The sequence below is a fragment of the Oratosquilla oratoria genome, chromosome 19, assembly GCF_046742065.1.
Source record: "Oratosquilla oratoria isolate Oo_2021 chromosome 19, ASM4674206v1, whole genome shotgun sequence".
NCBI lineage: Eukaryota > Metazoa > Arthropoda > Malacostraca > Stomatopoda > Squillidae > Oratosquilla > Oratosquilla oratoria.
Genome location: NC_134795.1, coordinates 65146038 through 65166037, shown reverse-complemented (window position 1 = coordinate 65166037; position 20000 = coordinate 65146038). Strand labels below are relative to the sequence as shown.

Genomic DNA, 20000 nt, shown 5'->3' with positions numbered 1-20000 from the left:
GATCATACGAGCTCAGGGCTCTCTTCCGGGATGGAAATAGCTGTCGATCACGAGTCCAACACGTGATCCAAAGACCAAGGTGAATCACACACACACTATCTTTCACACACACACACACACACACACACACACACACACTGCAACGGGGAACCGAGTTCTCCAAAGGTGGCGGCACACTAAGCATTTCTCGCTAGCATGCTACTTGCTTTCGCTACTTCGTTTGAGTAGAAACGACTTCGGTTACGATCTTTCGTTTATAAAACTTCCAAAATGTCAAATTACTCTTGCGTCACGTAGCAAGGCACTGAATGATGAACTAAGAGAAGTGTAAACCTAGAATACGAATGTTAGACACACATTGTTGAGACGTTCTTATTACGGAAGTCTAGAATATTGTAACCGAAGTCGTTTCTACTCAAACGCAGTAGCAAAAGCAAGTAGCATGCTAGTCTAGTGTGCGGCCACCTTAAGGTCGTTACCAAGAAGAAAAGCTGAAAAAGTAAGCGCCCTCGGACCACCGCTCCGGAAAGAACAGAATCGTATCAATGACAAGTGGGTGGCAGTGCAAGAGAAGTTCAACTTTATTTCTATTTTTATTTATTTATTTATTTATTTTTTGACTATGAAAAAAGGTGCTGTTGACATTATTTTTCTGACTGCGATACGTGTACCTTGGTCGTGAAATAGATGTTAATTTTTTTTTACCTACTGTTATACGAGTACCTTAGTCGTAATATGGGTGCTGTTGACGTTTTTTTTTTTTTTTTTTTTTTTTTACTGTTATACGAGTACCTTAGTCAGAAGACATTCAAAAGAAAAAAGTAGACACTGAGCCTGTATATTTCTTCTCCCTTTTCTTCTTTTTCTTCTTTTTTTCTCTTCTTCTTCTTCTTTCTCTTCTTTATCTTCTTCATCTTCTTCTTCTTCTTCTGCTTACTCTTCTTCTTGACCTCCTTCACTTTCTTCTTCTTTGTCTTTTTTCTTCTTTTTCTTATTCTTCTTCGTCTTTTTCTTCTTCTTTTTCTTGGCTTTGTTCTCTTTCTTTTTCTTCTTCCTCTTCTTCTTGACCTTCCTCACTTTCTTCTTCTTCTTCTTCTTCTTCTTCCTCTTGTTCTTGACCTTCTACACTTTCTCCTTCTTCGTCTTTTTTCTTATTTTTCTTCTTCTGTATGGAGCAGAAACATGGAACATGAGAGAGGAAAAGAGAAGGAACTTGAATGTTTTTGAGATGAAGTGTTTGAGAAGTATGATGGGGGTTACTAGGCTAGATAGAGTGAGAAATGAGGAAGTGAGGAGGAGAACAGGGGTGGAAAGGGAGCTGGGAGATAGGGTGGATGAAAGAGTATTAGGATGGTTTGGACACATGGAAAGAATGAGTGAAGAAAGACTAGTAAAGGAGGTATGGAAGGCAGATGTGGAGGGAGTGAACATGAGGGGACGTCCTAGGATGAGATGGATGGATGGGGTGAAGGGGGCTTTGGGGAAGAGGGGAATGTCTGTTGAGGAAGGACGGGAGAGGACAGAAGACAGGGGTGAATGGAGAATGGTTGTATATGGACATACAACCATTCTCCCCGTCCTCTCCTTTATATGGGGGGACGGAGAGGGGGGGGTCGCCGATTTAATGAAGCGGCCTTGCTGTGGATGTGCTGTGTCCTGCGACACTGCTTCTGACCCAGGGCAGTGGACAGGGTGCAGGGATGACCCGTCATCTAGGAGGTGCTAAGATGGGAGGGAGGGTGGAGGGGTGTGGAGTGTTTTCGGGGATGAAATGGGTGGGAATGTTTTTATGCCTTGTCCTTTTTGGCTACCCACCTGGAAAGGGGGAAAAAAGCCTTGGTATATGTATGTATGTATGTATATGTTTTTCTTATTCATCTTCTTTTTCTTCTTCTATTTCTTTGCTTTCTTCTTCTTCTTGACCTTTTTTCACTTTCTTCTTCTTCTTCTTCTTCGTCGTCGTCGTCGTCGTCGTCGTCGTTTTCTTCTTCTTCTTCGTCTTTTTTCTTCTTTTTCTTCTTATTTTTCTTTTTCTTCTTTTTCAATCTTCTTCTTCTTCTTTCTCTTCTTCTTCTTCTTCTTCTTTTTCTTCACTTTCTTCTTCATTGTCTTTTTTCTTCGTTTTCTTCTTCTTGTTTTTTTTATTACAACGGATTACAAAGGATTATAAAGGCGGAGCATGCCGACAGGAGACCTTCTGGTCCATATTCTTCTTCTTTTTCTTCTTTTTCTTGGCCTTCTTCTTTTTCTTCTTCTTCTTCTTCTTCTTCTTCTTCTTCTTCTTCGTCTTCTTATTCGTCTTCACCCTCTTCTTCTTATTCTTCTTCTTCTTATTATTATTCTTATTCCTCTTTACCCTCTTCCTCTTGTTCTTCTTGTTCTTCTTCTTTTTCTTCTCCTTCCTCTTCTTTTGATGAAGAAAGAATGAACAAGGACGCCCTCTATCGCTCTGTCGTGTCTCCACCTAGAAGCTCTTCGCAAACAATAATGACCTTGATGACCTATTAGCTACGCTTGACTTCCTCGTTAAATGACTTGGAGGAACTCCGAAAACCAACTTGTTTTGATACACAAGAAGAGGAAGGAAGCTGACAGAGCTCTCAGTGTCTCTCGTACCACGGTCATTCAACAACTCCAAAAGCCTCCCCGAGTTATAAGACAAGTAGAAACTGTTCCAGGGACCTCGGAGAGGATTGAGTCCCCTCCCCCCCTCGTCCCTCTGTTTCACGTTTAGTTCCACCTCATCCCGTATCGTAAGAACATAAGAATGAAGGAGACTTTAGAAGACCATAAGGCCTACAGTAGGGAGTTCGATTATCACCTGCCATCCTCATCCATAAAGTTGTCTAACCGTTTCTTAAAACTACGGATAGTTTCAGTGCTCACTACTACATGGTTGCTAAGTCTATTCCATTCGTTGACCACCCTATTAGTAAACCAGTTCTTGCCTATTTCCCTCTTGAATATAAATTTGTCCAATTTAAAGCCATTGCTACGTAATGTAGATTTTATTTAGTTTTCATGGTTATCGTCGGCGTTGGCCGGAACAATCGGGACGGTCCACAAAACCCGTGGAAACGATTGATTGGAACTAGATTCTCTATCCTTCATCCGGAACTATCCTCTCCCCTCTTCTCCCCCTCCCCTCCCTCAGCCACCCCCACCCCCCTCTCCCCCCATGTCTCTTCCAGTCTCCTCCCCACCTCCCTCGACGTCTGCATCCGTCGCAATTCCCCAACCCGCCTAAGCCCGTACAACAACGTTCTCACCCCATTCTCCCCACCTATCGTTCTTTCCCCCCCCTCTTCAGCCTCCCCTCTCCCTCCCCTTGACATTCTCCCCTCTCGGCGCCAGCCTTCTCATCCCGTTTTCTTTCAGGATATATATATAGATTTTTGGTTTTCGAAAATGTCTATACATAGCAAAGGTATAGGAAAACTTCAAGAAATATGTCCAGTCGTGACTCGGTGCCTGTGAACATAGAGGTTTCCCTGACCCAAAATAGATCGCCTAATATTAGCCAGAATAAAAGAATAGAATAATTTAATTGCATTACACGATTTATAATGCTTAATATATATATATATATATATATATATATATATATATATATATATATATATATATTTCCGATTCAGAAACACACAGAGGAAGCTTCACCAAGTTTAATTAAATCACCTGGAGTCACGCAGATCAAAATTCTTTGCACAAAAAATAAATAAAAAATACAGAACGAAGTCAAGTCTGTGTAAGTTCTGACATTCACTGTACAAATATTTCGAAGACATACAATGCTTTATATGGATTATGGATTACCTAAGAAAGCCCACCCACCCCCACCCCACCCACCCCCGATCGCGTGGGATCGGTGTGTGTGGGAGGGGAAGATAAGTCTATATATAAAAGTCGGATATTACCAATAAGGACGATGATTGTGGCGCAGGACGAAAGGGTAGGAGACTTGAGGAGTGACGCGTGCATCTGAAGCAACCAAAAACGGGTGGAATGGTAGGAGGTATAGTGGTAGAGAAAGGTAGAAAAACGGGAAAACCTTTAGTGGGAGGTAAACTGAAATGAGATTTAGTATAAAAGAAAGGAACCGAATTTTAGTCGAAGAAAAAGTACGAGTAGATGTTTGCGCGTAGGGCGTGGATATGTGAGTGGGAAGTGTGTGTATGTTTCCCACGAGAAGTGAGTAGGGTTTATTTCCTGCTTGTTTTCCCGAAGGAGAGCGGCCCTTACCAGGGTGAGACGATGCTGACAAGCTAACGACGGATGGCTCCCTATAGAGAGAAAAGAGTTGGCCCCTAGAGAGGCGGAGCGTAATTGACTATAGTCAAGCAGCGGGCGGCTTCCACGAAGGGGGGAGAGAGCAGAGAGAACTGGCCCATGACAGGGCAGAGCGATGTTGACAAGTAGCGACTAGCAGCTCCCTAAAGAGGGAAAGGAGAGTTGACCCCATAACGGGGGCAGAGCGTTGCTGACAAAGGTCAATGGGAGATACTTGGAGCGTGAACTTGAGAGTAGGTACGGTGGGCAATGCGAGCAAATGTAGACTTGTGTAAATATCTCTTTTCCTCCGAGCACAACTCTGAAAACAGAGAATTACGTGACCCGGGAAATGTGTCAAATGTACGTTACTGTAAAAAGCGGGAGGAACATTGTGTGGATTTGTCTAAAATGTGAACCCGCTTGCTAGCGTCAACGAAAAAAAAATCTTGCATGTGCCGGGCCGGTCAGCAGCAAAGGAGAAAAACCTCCTTTGCTACGACCGGTCGGCGAAGAGCGATGAGCGGAGAAGAGCTGATCTAGGAACGATATATTCCCATCATCCTGACCCTCTTTCTCACGTCTTTGCCCCTCCATCAGGGATGGGTTGAAGGATGGGTAAGGTGGGGCTTAAGGGGAGGCTTATTGGGCAACCCAACCCCTCCCGCAGAGCCAAAAATAAGGAGGCCCGTACAGTAAGGGCTTGGTCCTGGGGGAAGGGGGAGGGGGATTGTTTGAGGTTTACATTGTCGTCTCCTCGAGTTATAAAAAGAGGCCCCACGCAGTGAGGAAAATATTTGTTCATTAATTTATCCTTTTATTTATTCATTTTTTATTCACTTATTTTTATTTGTGTATCTATTTAGTTGTTTATTTTTTCATTCATTTGTTTGGGTATGTATTTACTGGTTCATTTTCTAATTCGTATATATATGTGTTTATTCATTTGTTTGAATATTCATTTTTTATATATGTTCATTTAGGAAGGGGGTGGACTGTTTATTCCTTTATTTATGTATTTGTTTATTTACTTATACAAAGGATTACAAAGGCAGAGCATGCCGACAGGAGACCTTTTGGTCCATATCTAGGTCGGATGCGAAACAAAATCATAATAATAATAAATGAATAAATAGAAACTATAATAATGTATATAACAAATTAAATACATAGATAAACTTTAACTTTGGGAGGGGGATTGTTTGTAGGTGGAGGTGAAGGACTTGCGGATGGTGCATGATAGCATCAACCCACCCACCCCTCAGGTGATGGCGGACTAAGACACCCTTGATCTGACACACCTCCTCTCCACAAGGTGTGTCTTACATAAACACCACCGCACGGGCTCAAACGAGTGATACTTCACTAAAAAAAAAAAAAAAAAAAAAAAAAAAAAAAAAAAGCCCAACACCCTGTAACCCCTTCCCCTGCCACCCACCTCCTCCTTTCTGCCGCCCCCCACCAGTCACAAGCCCCCTTGCACCATGTCAGCTGGCCGTGAGTGTGGAGGTGAAATCAAGGTTTGTTTACAAAAACTGAAATACGAGACTAATCCTTGGCCTGTAGCGGTTGAAAGCTAAGGGAAGAAGGTTAGTGAGTCCTTGATTTTTATTGTTTAGGAGCGTACTGATTTTACAAGCGACCCGAGGCCTATATGTACCACGTAGGAAAGACCCCATAGTGTATAAATATCTCTAATTCATTGGGTTGGCTCAAGCCGATAATTCAGCCTCGGTGTCGCGCTGACCAGCCAGGGAGGCGCAACGATTTGACGTCATGTCGTGCGTCTTTTCGTACTTTCAAAACACTTTGTCGCCTCTGGCGAATACTCTACCACCAGAAGGTAGAATTTTAGTAACTTTGCTGGTTGCATTTAAGAAAATTAACGGTATATTTTACTGATAGGCCAGTAAACCATATAAACTTCATTTAAAAAATACATGTGAAATTATACTTTATAAAAGTAGAAAGTGTTGGCAAAGGCTGGCGAGAGGTCTTGTACAACTCCCAAGCCTCTTCAGCATAGTGATGCACTTTGTGAATATCGTTCTTGCTAAGGACACCCGACTTCCTGCTCTTGAGTAGACGATCTTCGGCCTGGATGGGATCTCAACCCCAACCGGATTCTCTTCAAGTTCGGATCACCTGAAAAATTGTCACCCAAACTTCGACAGGGGTGATAATTCTTCAGGTAGGCTATTCTGGGGTGACAGTTCTTCAGGTGGGCTATCCTAGCATGACGATTCCTATCCTAACCTAATCTAACCTAAATTAACCTAACCTAACCTAGCCTTACGTAACCTAACCTCACCTAACCTCACCTCACCTAAACTTACCTAACCTTACCTAACCCAACCTCACCTCACCTCACCTAACCTAACCTTACCTAACCCTAACCTAACCTAACCTAATCTAACCTAACCTAACCTAACTGGGGTGACGATTCTGCAATGTTGGTTGGGGTGACAATTCTTCAAGTGAGGTATTATTCTGGGGTGATGATTCTTCAGTTGGACGTTCTGGCTCCCTGCAGTTCATCAAATAGTCTCTTTTTAGCTAAGTCCATGATGCACTTCCTCACGTTGATGGGGATTAAGGCGAAGGGTTTTTCTTTTTCACCCATATCAATGTCAGATCACAAGTTCCCCCATCTAATGTCGAGTTTCGCCGACAGCGTCATAAAGGTCTTGCAGCCACTCCAACAAGGAACAAATATGAAACATGGAATTCCTGAATCTTTAGGACTCCATTTGCAATCCCAGATATATTTATTTATTTCTTCATATATGTATCTATTTATTTCTATATGGACTATCTTGTACTTTTCTGTTTATAAATTTATTTGTTAATCTAATCAATGGTTTGTATGTATTTGCTTATTTATTCGTCTGCTGAGTTTAATGATTTATGTGTATATTTATTTAATTATTTACACACAAAGTTCTTTTTATTAGTATATATTCTTTCATCCATAAACCTATATATTAATCACTTAATCAACCAGTTAATTTATTCATCAGTATTAGACTGCGGTGAGGGTGTCTGTCTATCTGTCCGTCTCTGCTTGCATGTTTTTTCTGCTCAGCCGGGCGGAGCTTTTGAGTGATCTCCATGAATTTTACATCGACATGTAGCCTGATCAGTTTGCTATTGAGCGGTGTGCAGTTCATTATGGCTTAGGTGGATTCAAGCGCACTTTTTCCCTTGCAATTGCAAAACCGCCCTGAAGTTGTGACTTTACCAAAAAAAATAGTCATTTTTTGTTTTGGACCTTTGCAACCGTAAATGATGATCGATTGAGCATTTTGTTGTGTATTGTTGCGTGCAGGATTCAACATTTTTCGACACATAGCCTCTTCGGGAGATTGATCAAAGGGGAATTTGTAAAAAGAAATGCATATCTGATATTCACTACTTTTGCAAAAACTACGCAATATAACGAGTCTAGACGAGCTAAAGACAGTAACAATTTTAACTTTGCGATCTTTTATCTATTTATTAATTTATTTATTCATTTGGCTAATTTTTCTTGACAGTAAGTGGGGATTTAAAGTTAGTGATTTTTTTTTATTTAAAAATTGAAACTTCTAGTGCTACGAATTGAATGTACTATAATGTACCTTTTACTGTCTATTTTCCAAATACGAATTGACGTTGATCCTGTAAGTTCTTAAAATATTATTTCTTTATTATTCTTTTAATCGTGACATTCGCGTTTGTGCTCCATCAACAATTAGAACATCAATCGACGCCTCTTGATGCATAATTTAAAAATCATAATGTGCTTGATAGGAAAAAATATTTATTTTTCATGTCCAAAACTGACTTTGAAAAATTTAACTTCCAGATATTGCGTCAGTTTTTGGGCTGTACCTTTTGTAGCCGTAATAATTTTTGCAATGAACCTAACAAAGATTAATAGACCACAGATACACGGCAGTATCGAGTAAACATTTGTGTTGATTTGCCCCGTGGTTTTTGTAGAAAATGTAACCCTCCCCCCCCAAAAAAAAAAAAAAATTATGATAATAATAAAGTCGTCAAATGCCATTGACTTCCGTGCGTACGCGCGGCGATATGCTGTCGCGTACCCGGTACGCAGCAAGACCGTCGATGGCGCAGTGGTGCTGGTGTCAACTGGAAGGTCTACCGGTTCTGGCCCGATTCAACGTTTGACTCTTTCTTTTTTTTCAAACCTTTCTTACCAACGATTTCAATTCTTTTTCTCGCGAGGAAAACCTCACATTCGATAGATCTGGAGCCTATGACCGAGGATATTGAACACAACGGCGGAAAACTTGGGCCCAAAAAGGTCCCAAACGCGAGGATGAACTGCCGATCGCAAAGTGCAAACAATTGGAGACTTAAGGTTACCTCCCGCTGCGCAACAGGCCAACCATCTAGTTTATTTATCTATTAGCTAGTTTATTATACCATTTATCCATACGCCTGATTACATTCATTCATTTATCTATGTAGATATATGATAACAAACCAATCAACTTATCTATTATTTATCTGTCTATTTTGTTCATTTATTCGTGTTTAACATTATACAAACACCGTCATGATCAGCAATACGTACCAGCATCATCATCATCACAGTCTCATGATTTCTTAAGCGTCTCCAATCGTATTCCTGACCACCAAAGCAATTTTTACTTCTGTATAGATATTGCAAAGCACCAAAACATAATACAACTAAAGAAATTCCCAGAAACAGATTGTGATCCAAATCACCACCGAAATCTGCTGAAGTGTTGTTTGGGCCATGCTCCACCAATTCAAAGACTTCCATCAAAATATGTTCATTACATTTTTCTTATAGTTGCCAACAAAGAGACGAACTAACATGACCGAAACTGTAACCATGACAGAGGTAACAATGCAGAAAGTACAAAAGTACCACAAACTTATCAGTGGACGACCACCTCGTTGTCATGACAACCAAAGATTCCAAGATCATCCTCACATTTTGCACGACAGTTTCTACCATTGTGATCACGTGACCAGAGATGGAGGAACGCGTTCGACTGAAACCAAAGTCGTGCCACCTCTACCCGATGTGCTTGGACTTCCAGGGCAAGTAAAGGTTACCGGAACCTGCTGGTGTATTTGATTTTGGGTCTGCGGGAGGACTCGACTAAGGAACGCTAATTTCCGAAAGAAAAACAACTTTTGAAACTCGATCAACGTCAGCAGCATCGTCTTAATAAAAGTTCCCTGGACGAAGTTATCCCAGACCATCGTTTATATACATACATACACACTATATATATATATATATATATATATATATATATATATATATACACATGTATATGTATATAATATATATATATATATATATGTGTGTGTGTGTGTGTGTGTGTGTGTGTGTGTGTGTGTGTGTGTTCTTGATCAAAATATACAATAACTACTTCCCTACTGTCCCGTCTCAGTGCCTCCATCGATCAAACTTGTATTCATTACCCAGTATAGACCTAAAGGTCTCCCGGATTTACCGTCCTAATCTAAACGTAGCAAGATAAGAGCAACACATAGTGGAGTTTCGTCTCAGTGTTTCCATTGGTCGTACACGGACGTAAATGTCCGGACTGGGCTGGAAAAGGCAACTGTCGAGGGGTCTTTTTAGTCTCCCCACACACGAAGAGAAGGTCACGCTTTCACGAGGGCCCCCTCCACGGACTTGCGTTTTTCTGTTTTCAGTCGTCTGTTTGTGTTTGTGTGTGGGTGTCCGTTTGCTTGCCAGAGAAAGTGGGGGAGAGAAATGGAGAAGAGAAAGCGAAACAGAACCAGAAAAAAGAGAGAGGGAAAGGGAAAGAGAAACAGAAGACATAGATAAAGGAAAAGAGAGGGAAAGAGAGTGAGTGAGAGACGAAAGTCTGTGACCCAAAATCAGACATCATCACAAATAGCAGCCATATTGTATCGAAGCATAAGGTTTATAATAGCCAGCGCTGTGTCGTGTGGTGTCCTGCCCCACTTTTTTCGTTTAAACATACGACCCTTGATTCTAGTGTGCGCAAAAGTGCGATCCCACTTAAATACGGTACCGTTGCCCAGGATCTACACCATTTGTCTGTTGATTCTAATGGCTTCATACCTTCTCCCAAGGGGTCGAAAGCTCTCCCTTCCCTGGACTCCGGACGGAGACGATATGGCTGCTCCCAATTTTGATGGGAATAGAGATGAGAGTTAAGGTCTGGGAGACTTGTTTGAAGTCCGTGAACCTACAGGAATCGTCGGGTCTGTTCCGGGAGTTGTTCTAGAAACAACATCAACAATCTTTTTTTCTCTGTCTGGTCTCTGCTCAACCTTGCATCCAATATTGGTTTCCGTCTATGGACTTATTAGATTCAAAGATCCCCGAGTCCTTTGCCTCCAGGTCAACACGCTCCTCTAACTGAACGGCAGATACAATGTACAACATCAAGGCATTTACATAATGCCTGTTAGATGTGTATGACAGGACGAAAGTGCAAGTTTGTGTGTGTGTGTGTTTGTGTGAATACTATATATATATATATATATATATACATATATGTATATATATTTATATATATACATGTATATATATATATATATATATATATATGTGTGTGTGTGTGTGTGTGTGTGTGTGTGTGTGTGTGTGTGTATGTATACATATATGTATATATATTTATATATATATTTATATATATACATATACATGTATATATGTGTGTGTGTGTGTGTGTATATGCTAATAAAAACACGGGTACGTGTGTTCACTTATGCAAAGTAGACCACTTGGAAAAAGTAGTCTACTTTGCATATATATATATATATATATATATATAGGTAAATATCGGGAGCAGGTTTTCAACAATACAATTTCTATTGAACATCACAGCATACTCGGCATTGGTAATCTTTTTCTTTAGACTTTCTTCTCTGAATAAGGTAGAGAATGCCCAATATTCCCGAACGAGTCCATGTTTGTTTGGATAAAAAAAACTAACACATTACGACATTGCGCGTATACATTAGGCATCTTCTGGTAAGTCTATTTATCTAAACTACGTAAATGTTTATAAGTATCACAAATGGCAACATTAGGAGAGGATGGGTACCAGAGTATTTAGGACGCGCCATCGTCTTCTCGGCGCGCCGTGGGATGCCCCGAAAAGCCACACATATCTTTTTGGATATTAAATATCGGCATATGGTTTCTAATTAATAATACCTTAATACGCATAAGTTTTCTTTTGTCTAGTCTTCGATATCTTTACTGTTTTCGTGTTCAGTTGACCCCGTGATATGCTGGTGTGCTGTGTTTTTGTGATGTGATTTTATTGCTCCGTTTTGCATGTGGTAATGTCTTTGTGATAATGTTTGTGTTGTGTGACCAATGTACTCCTCATTACAGAACGCACCGACTTTGTTTAACTTACATTTGTACTTACGAGTTTACGCAACATTACTTTCTTTTAAATTGTCTGTTGTTGTTGTTGCCATATTGTTCTTCATTGATAAAGACGAAGTTCTAGTGTTTCGATAATAAATTATTAGATTAAGTGTATCCTCTTCTCTTTTGGGTTTACAGCTCTTATGTATTATATCTTTTGATACCTTTTCATCTTTTTTATATGCAGAAGACATTGTGTTTTGGTAATAAATTCTTAAATTATTTTTCATGCTATAATCTTTCCTTGTGTTGGTTTTGGCTTTTTCCATATCATTCTTGATTTCTTTATCAATATCTTTCATTGCAAAGCCACTATTAGTTCAAACTTGCTTAACCCTGTTTAGCCCTTGGTGAAGAAGGAGCCAATTAGAACAAATTTTGAAGACTCTTGCGACATATACACGTACCACACCGAATTTATATTTTGAATGACATTCACTTAGCCGTTTAAACATCTTGAAAAAATATAGATAAATAATTTAAATATTGATTAACAAAACACAATTGTCTTCTGCATATACAAAAGACGAAAAGGTATTGAAAGATATAATACATAAAAACTATAAATAAAAAATAAAAAAGGATAAACTTAATTTGATCATTTATCATCGCAACCCAAGAACTTCGTCTCTGATGAAGAACAACATGGTAGCACCCCAGGTCGCTCGCGCTGAGATGACGATGACGCGTCCCAAACACTCTTTTACCCAACCTCTCCTAATGTTATCATTTGTAATACTCATAAACATGTATGTAGTTCAGAAAATAAACTTACCAGAGGATGCCTAATGTATAGGCGAAACGTGTTACTTTTTATATCCAAACAAGCTTGGACTCGATCGGGAATATTGTGTATTCTCTACTTTATTCAGAGAAGAAAATAAAAGAGTAGATAGTCTAAAGAAAAAGATCACCAATGCTAAGTATGCTGCGATATTCAATAGAAAGTGTATATATGTATATATGTATATATATATATATATATATATATATATATATATATATATATATATATATATATATATAATCACGATATCATTTTACTGGAGACCACTGTGTAGACATGAGACGTGGTCCGAACGTTTTCGTCTATTAAGGTATCTTTAGGGAATGCAGAAATTTCGCAAAATTTTACAAATGAAATGAGCAACAAAGGAAAGGAACTGGGGAAGAGGCAATGACCCCTGGGCAACGATTTATTAACCATTTTACTAATAACAAAACCAATAACTCGTGGAATCCAAGGATGACATTTATATTGCGATCGCATTTTGTCGTAATATAAGTCAGCAAAACGTGGAGATCCTGTGACGGCTGTGGGTCATTGCTCACATTTATGTTGAGGGAAATCATTCCTTATCTCGTCCTTTACCTTTCCTTCTCTCTTTTCGTAAAATATCTGTATTCCCTGACGATGCCAGACGAAACTGCCCGAATTACGCCTCATATTTCCATTTTTTCAGCAACAATAAATATATAGATAAATGAATAAGTAAATAAATAAAAATGTGTATGTTTGTGTTTGTATATTTGTGTGCGTGTAATGTTTGCATGTATGTATGTTTGTATGTGTGTATGTATGAATCAACTTCTGTTTATGCATGTATGCATACATTTATGAATACATTTCTGTATGTATAAATGCATGTATGTATATATGTATGTTGTATGTATGTATATATATATAATGCATGCATGTATGTGTGCATGCATGTACGTATGTTTGTGTAATATATTATACATGGATACGGTATATGTAACATATATGTATGTATATGCAGTATATGTGATATGTAATGTATGTATGCATATAATATTTGTAATGTATGTATACGTCCATCTAAGTATGTATAAAAGTTTGTTTCTATGTGTATATATATATTTATGTGTGCATGTATATATGTATGAATGTTTGTATGTGCACATGCATGTATGAAAGCTTGTATGTACGTATATATGTATTATGTATGTATGTCTGCATCCTTGCATGTATATATATATATATTAAGGTGTGCATGTATATTCGTGTGCATGTTTTTATAAACAATATATTATGTATATAATGTTTGTTTATGTATGTATTTTTGTATATATATATATATTATGTGTACATGCTTGTACTTATATATATACGTTTGTATGTATATGTACGTATGAATCTATGATGTATGCATTAGATGCCGTAATGCCTGCCATTTATTTTATATATTTGTCTGTTTATTATTATATTATATATATATTATTTTATATATATGTCTGTTTATTATTATTTGCTTGATTTTCATTTATTGTTAGTTATCTGTCAATTTATTATTACTTACTATTTACCTGTTTGGATATTATTCAACTATACCTATGCATTTATTTATTTTATTTATTATTATTTATATTATTATAAATTTTTTATCATTATTATAGTTTTTTCGTATCCGACCTAGTTATGGACCCAAAGGTCTCCTGTCGGCATGCTCCACCTTTGTAATCCTTTATAATCCTTTGTATCTCAACAGTTTGGCCACATCGCTATTATTGCAATACGAACAGAGAGTGGCTGGGTTTTCGGGTCTGAAGTATCTTATCGTTTGCGACAAACTTTCATGTTTATGTTTTCTCATGTTCCATGTTTACGAAAATACGACACTCTGTTCATTTAATTTCGGTCGACTGAGGAGTCTCCAAGGAAGGATTTCCCGTTTAATGGCGACTGTGTTCGAACGCCCGAATTTCCTGTACACGAAGAAAGTGATTCGTCATCTATCGTTCATACGAGTGAACTGTTTGTATTATTACGCTTTCATGTGAATTACTTCCGCCTTGGGGGGCCAAGAAACCGAATTCAATTGTTTCGGGAGTTGTGGGGGGGATGTAGGATCGGGGGTTAGGGATTGGGGGGGTTAAAGACCTGGGGAGGTGGGATGGGAAGATAAGAATATTAGGTTGTAGGGACGTCTCAGAATGTCTCGTACATAAGAACATGAGAGAATGAGACTGCAAGAGACCATAAGGCCTATACTAGGGAGTCCCATGTTCGTTACCACCTATCATCCCCATCCATAAAGTTATCTAATATTCTCTTTAAAAAACCCGTTAATTTCACCGCTCACTACATGGTTACTAAATCTATTCCATTTGTTAACCATTCTACTGGTAAATCAGTTCTTGCTTATCTCCTTCTTAACCTCTTTGATACAATGGTGCCTACCTTGGGGCCACGAGTCGCGAGTGTGTATATGAGAATGCTGACGTTGGCGTTTTGATTATATATATATATATTTTTTGTAGTCGTACATGAATTCCCTCCGGATTCTATGAACTGGTTTGATTACGTTTTCTGTGTTTATTATTACTCAGAGTGAAATAGAACGAGTAATACAGCGGTGACCTTATATTTCATAACTCGAGTTGTGTGATGCATCGTACGTATGACATCCGATGCTGCGCGTGAGAATTTGGCTCACACAGAAGAGGTTAAATCTAAATTTGTCCAAATTCGTCATCTCTAACTCTCTCTTTCTCTCTCCTCGAGCAGAAACGCGAGGTATCGCTCGCGAGACCAAGAACATCAGTACCAGTACCCGCCTCACCATCAGTACCAGCAAACCAACCAACCTCCTCCGTCGAACGCACACACCAACTTCAGAACGAAGGAGAAGCAGTTGCTGGACAACATCCTGGGCAGCAGGGGGCAGGGACAGCACCGTTACGACAGGCGCATCCGACCGTCATCCATCCAGGATGAAGGCGGTCAGTTCCTTGTCGTTTCTTTCTTACCTTTCCCCCCCTTTTTTTTTTTTTTTTTTTTTTTTTTTTTTACCTAATCCACGAGGAGCTAAGATAAAAGGGAGGGAGCGGGGTGAATGGGAGTAGAGTATTTGTATGTGGGGATGGAATGGGTGGGAAGAAGTCGTTGGTAAATATAAATGTTGGTAAATGGCGAGATGCAGGAATGACCCGTCATCCAGGAGGAGCCAAGATAAGGGGGATGGAGGCGGAGCGAATGGGAGTGAAGTATGTGGGGATGGAATGGGTGGTGGTGGGTTTTATGTCTTTAGTTTTGGCTACTTCCCTTGTAATGGAGAGAAACCCGTTGGTATATGTATATATGTCTTTGTCTTTCCATTAAACCCTCATCAAACCCATTGCCTCTGAAAAAAGGGCTGATTATTGTGGCCCTTTGAAGCAATTATTCGGACTACATACTGTTAGCCCCACATAAATCGGAAAGAAAATCGGCATGTGGTTTCCTTACAGTTTGCGATCACAAGTCGCTGCCCACAGTCGCCGCTTTTCAAAATGTTGCCTTTGAAGTATTGAAAAGAGCAATTTTGTAAGGTGGGCTCTCTGACTGACAGGAGCAGCCTCAAAAACCACCTCACAAAACGTTCCCTTTGAAGGACTCAAAAGCGCAGTTTTATAAGATGGGGTCTCCTTCTGACTGCGCGTCACTCAGAAGGCCCACCTTCCAAATTCGTCTTTTTGAAAATAAAACACTATGTGTAGATGGACCCCTTTGACCACATCTTTAGTCTCTAAAACAATGTACATCATTTTGCTGTGGAGCGGGTTTCATCAGCTGATTAAAATAGTCTGGCGACAGGTAAAATAACTACTGAAACTGAAAATAGCCGATTTAGTTTTATTGGATATGTTTGAAGCGTGTGGTCGGTTGTGACCGTTAAAACTCGTTATAACCGAAAAACTTTTCGAGCTTTTATTGCGGTTCTTGCGCTTCTCTGAACGCATTTCTATTTCTAAACCGAATAGATTACGCTTTTCTAAGCCATATTAGACCTTTGCTAATCTAAGTATGAAATTAATCTAGTACATGTTGAGTCAAGATTTGAAGTTTGTACTTGTCAGCTAGGTGCTAAGATGAGAGGGAGGGTGGAGGGGTGTGGAATGTATTCAGGGATGGAATGGGTGGGAATGATTTTATGCCTTTTTCTTTTTGGCTACCCCCCTTGTAAGGGGGAAAAAGCCTTGGTATATGTATGTATGTACTTGTCAGCTTCAGTCATGTTATTAATTTGTTTGTTTTTATTTATTTATTATCATTTTTTCACTCTCCAGTGTAACAACACTATTTCGTGATACGTTCTTTCTGGATTTTTTTTTAATCATCTAAACAATAGTGTTATTTTTTGGGTATTGAATTAATCTGTTATACTCATTCGCCTTGATTTATTGCAGAAAAGGACGGAGACCATACCACTGTCAAAATAAACATCATGATTCGATCGATCAACAAGATCGACGACTATCACATGGTGAGTATCCACTTTTCATTATCTTCTAAAGTTTACCTCGCAGTAAATATCAAACACCAAAAACACGAAGCATATTGACGCGTCATATCGCAGTGTCCGTGACGTCATAAGAATGGAGAAGACTGCAAGAGACCTTAAGGCCTACATTATGCAGTTCCATGTCCCCTACCACCTTTCATCCCTATACATAAATCTATCTAAAGGGCCATTTACACGGTCGAACAGTTTGATAAACCCGGTTTGTCAGGCAAGTGTTTGAAGAGATGTTTGACCGTGTGAATGGGGTATTTGGTCGTCAAACACGTTTGTCGAACGTGTTTGACAACCAAATACCCTATTCACACGGTCAAACATCACTTCAAACACTTGTTTGACAAACCGGGTTTGTCAAACCGTTTGACCGTCTAAATGCCCCTCAATCCTCTCTTAAAACAAGTGATAGCTTCAGCGCTCACTATGTGGTTACTAAGTTTATTCCATTCCTTAACTACTCTCTTGGTAAGCCATGTCTTGCGTATTTCCTTCTTAAACCTAAAATTGTCCAATTTAGACCCATTACTACGAGTCCTGCCCTGATGCCTTAATATGATGACCTTGTCTGCATCACCCTTGTTGAAACCCTTTGCCCATTTGAATACCTTTATTAGATCATGTCGACTAAGACAACACTATCAGTAGATATGAACAAACTTTGTATTTCTAGGCTTTTGAGATCGCTGGCTAAGGGGGTTAGAGCGTCGCTACTTGCGGCGGAGGTCGAGGTGACGACGGTTCGAACACCGCCGCCAGCGAGCTGGACCAAGGGCATGGTTCCTCAAATTCCACACTACAGAGTCCTCTGTAAGGGGCACCGTCCTGGCCCTCTGATAGTGGGGCGTTCACGACGATAAACCGAATCATTATCATGCTTAATTCAACGGCTTCAAAATATTGACTTTGTGTGGACTTTATTTCAGCCAGAACTACCGTACTTTAGGCACGAGGGATCCAGTTAGACTAGACTCGGTCCGGAAAGATCCTGTGTCAGGGGTGGGGAACCTTTCTAAGTCCGGGTGCCAAAACCAGGCAAATGTTTGTTACAAAATTTCCTCGCATGTCATTGAAGTAGAATAATAGGCTTATACACGGGTATGGACCCCCGTCTCTACCTTAACCTCGTGGGGCCCCAATCCGATGCCCAGCGTTTCTTACCAATGGTCATACAATAGAAACTGGAGATTTATTGGTTATTTGTTTTAAGGTGAGCCCTGTGTTTTGCGTGCGGGACAGAAGTCGTTAGTGTGTCAGGCTCTGCACGTGTGGCGAAGGCTACCCACCCTTGATCTATCTGGTACAGAGAATTCTGTTTCGTGAGTCCCAGCATGCTATCAGGAACCTATCTTTATGGGATTATAATCTGCCTCTGGGGCCAGCTGATTCGGTTTAATGTGGGCAATTGGAACTCGCTCGAACCTCGTCGTCTCCAGAAGAAGGAGGAGCGCCAAGTAAACCTTGTTTGCTTAACGGATTCAGTTGCACTTAGATCTCCTCCTTTGTCCCTTACATTATCAAAGAAATTAACCCAATTGATCTTCTGAGTTGATTTAAAAAATGTTTCATAATTACCTGACTCTAAACCCAATTCATTTCCAATGTAAATTTATTGTCTAAAACGTATGTAAATGAGTTTCAAACTTACTTAGAAAAGGAATATTGATTAGTGGTCTTTTTCATCCCATTTCTCTTCCACTTCGTTCAATCACTTTGACTTTTCGTTCAGACTGCTTACCCCTTCACTATAGAGTACCACGGATGTGTTTGAAACAATTTGACAAAAACCGAAATGAAATGAAAAGTCTCGCCTGTGAACGAAAGATGATCTACAAATGCAACTTTATTTTTCGCGAACAAAAAGTTCCCACGGAGCGGAGATGAATAAAATCACCAGGCGGCAGCCAAACGAAAATAACCCGATTCCTTTTTTATGGAATTCTCGAATGTAAGAAACATTACGAACTAACAAACCTAATATTGGTGACATCAGTGACGTCAGTGGCGAACTGGTGATCAAGCCAAATTGTTGCCATGGTTACGGTCGCGGTGACATTCGTTCGTTATTCTAAAACGGACACTTGGGCTATCCCCTGCATCTGCGTTGTCCATAACTTCCGTGAGAGATCTGGTTTGACCCTCATGCTCCGTTCGAAGAACTGCAACTTTCATGCCTGACAAGTGAATCAGAGGGGCAATGTATTTTTCAAAGTATTTTTTCCTTTCCTGTAAACACAAGGAGAAAATAATTATGCTCTGTTCGAACAACTGCAACTTTCAAGCCTGACAAGTGAATCAGAGGGGCAACGTACTTCTCAAAGTATCTTTTTCCTTTCCTATAAACACAAGGAGAAAATAATTATGCTCTGTTCGAAGAACTGCAACTTTCAAGCCTGACAAGTGAATCAGAGGAGCACAGTACTTCTCAAAGTATTTTTTTCCTTTCCTGTAAACACAAGGAGAAAATAATTGTAATGGAAGAATGGATAATGACTATCTATCTATATACCAAGGGCTTTTTCCCCCTTATAAGGGGGGATAGCCAAGTGAATGGATACAGCAGGATATTTACACAACTCCTGGACGTTACTTTTCAACCTCGATACCTGATGTCATCGCCGGTAACTGGTCACAGGACAGGAAAATAAAAGGTTATATCATTTTCTTACTGATAGCACTTTATTGATCGTAGCTATATACAGAAATCGGTTAAAGAAACCCTTAGTAACATTTTATGTATACAATAAATTTATCAAAAGCCTTTAGTAATAGATAACATTGTATATGTATGTGATTAGTAAGTATTATTTACAAAAAACAGAATATACATGGCAATTGCTGAAAAGGAATATTATTTACGTAACAAATTTACATAGATACATATATATATATATATATATATATATATATATATATATATATATATATATATATATGTTGCTACATGGAATAATAGATATTAATGAAATCATATAAACAGACTTAGGTAGTACGGGCATGTA

General features: G+C 39.4%; 1 protein-coding gene across 6 annotated transcripts in view; it reads left to right on the top strand.

Moving 5' to 3' along the window:
* The window catches only part of LOC143035964 (glutamate-gated chloride channel-like), a 632887-nt gene that overhangs the window by 486289 nt on the left and 126598 nt on the right, over window positions 1-20000 (top strand). For all 6 annotated transcript variants that reach the window (XM_076203237.1, XM_076203238.1, XM_076203236.1 and 3 more), the window contains 2 exons: window positions 15231-15445; window positions 16892-16968. In XM_076203237.1, coding sequence (XP_076059352.1) covers window positions 15231-15445; window positions 16892-16968 — 292 coding nt within the window. The remainder of the gene's footprint in view (window positions 1-15230; window positions 15446-16891; window positions 16969-20000) is intronic.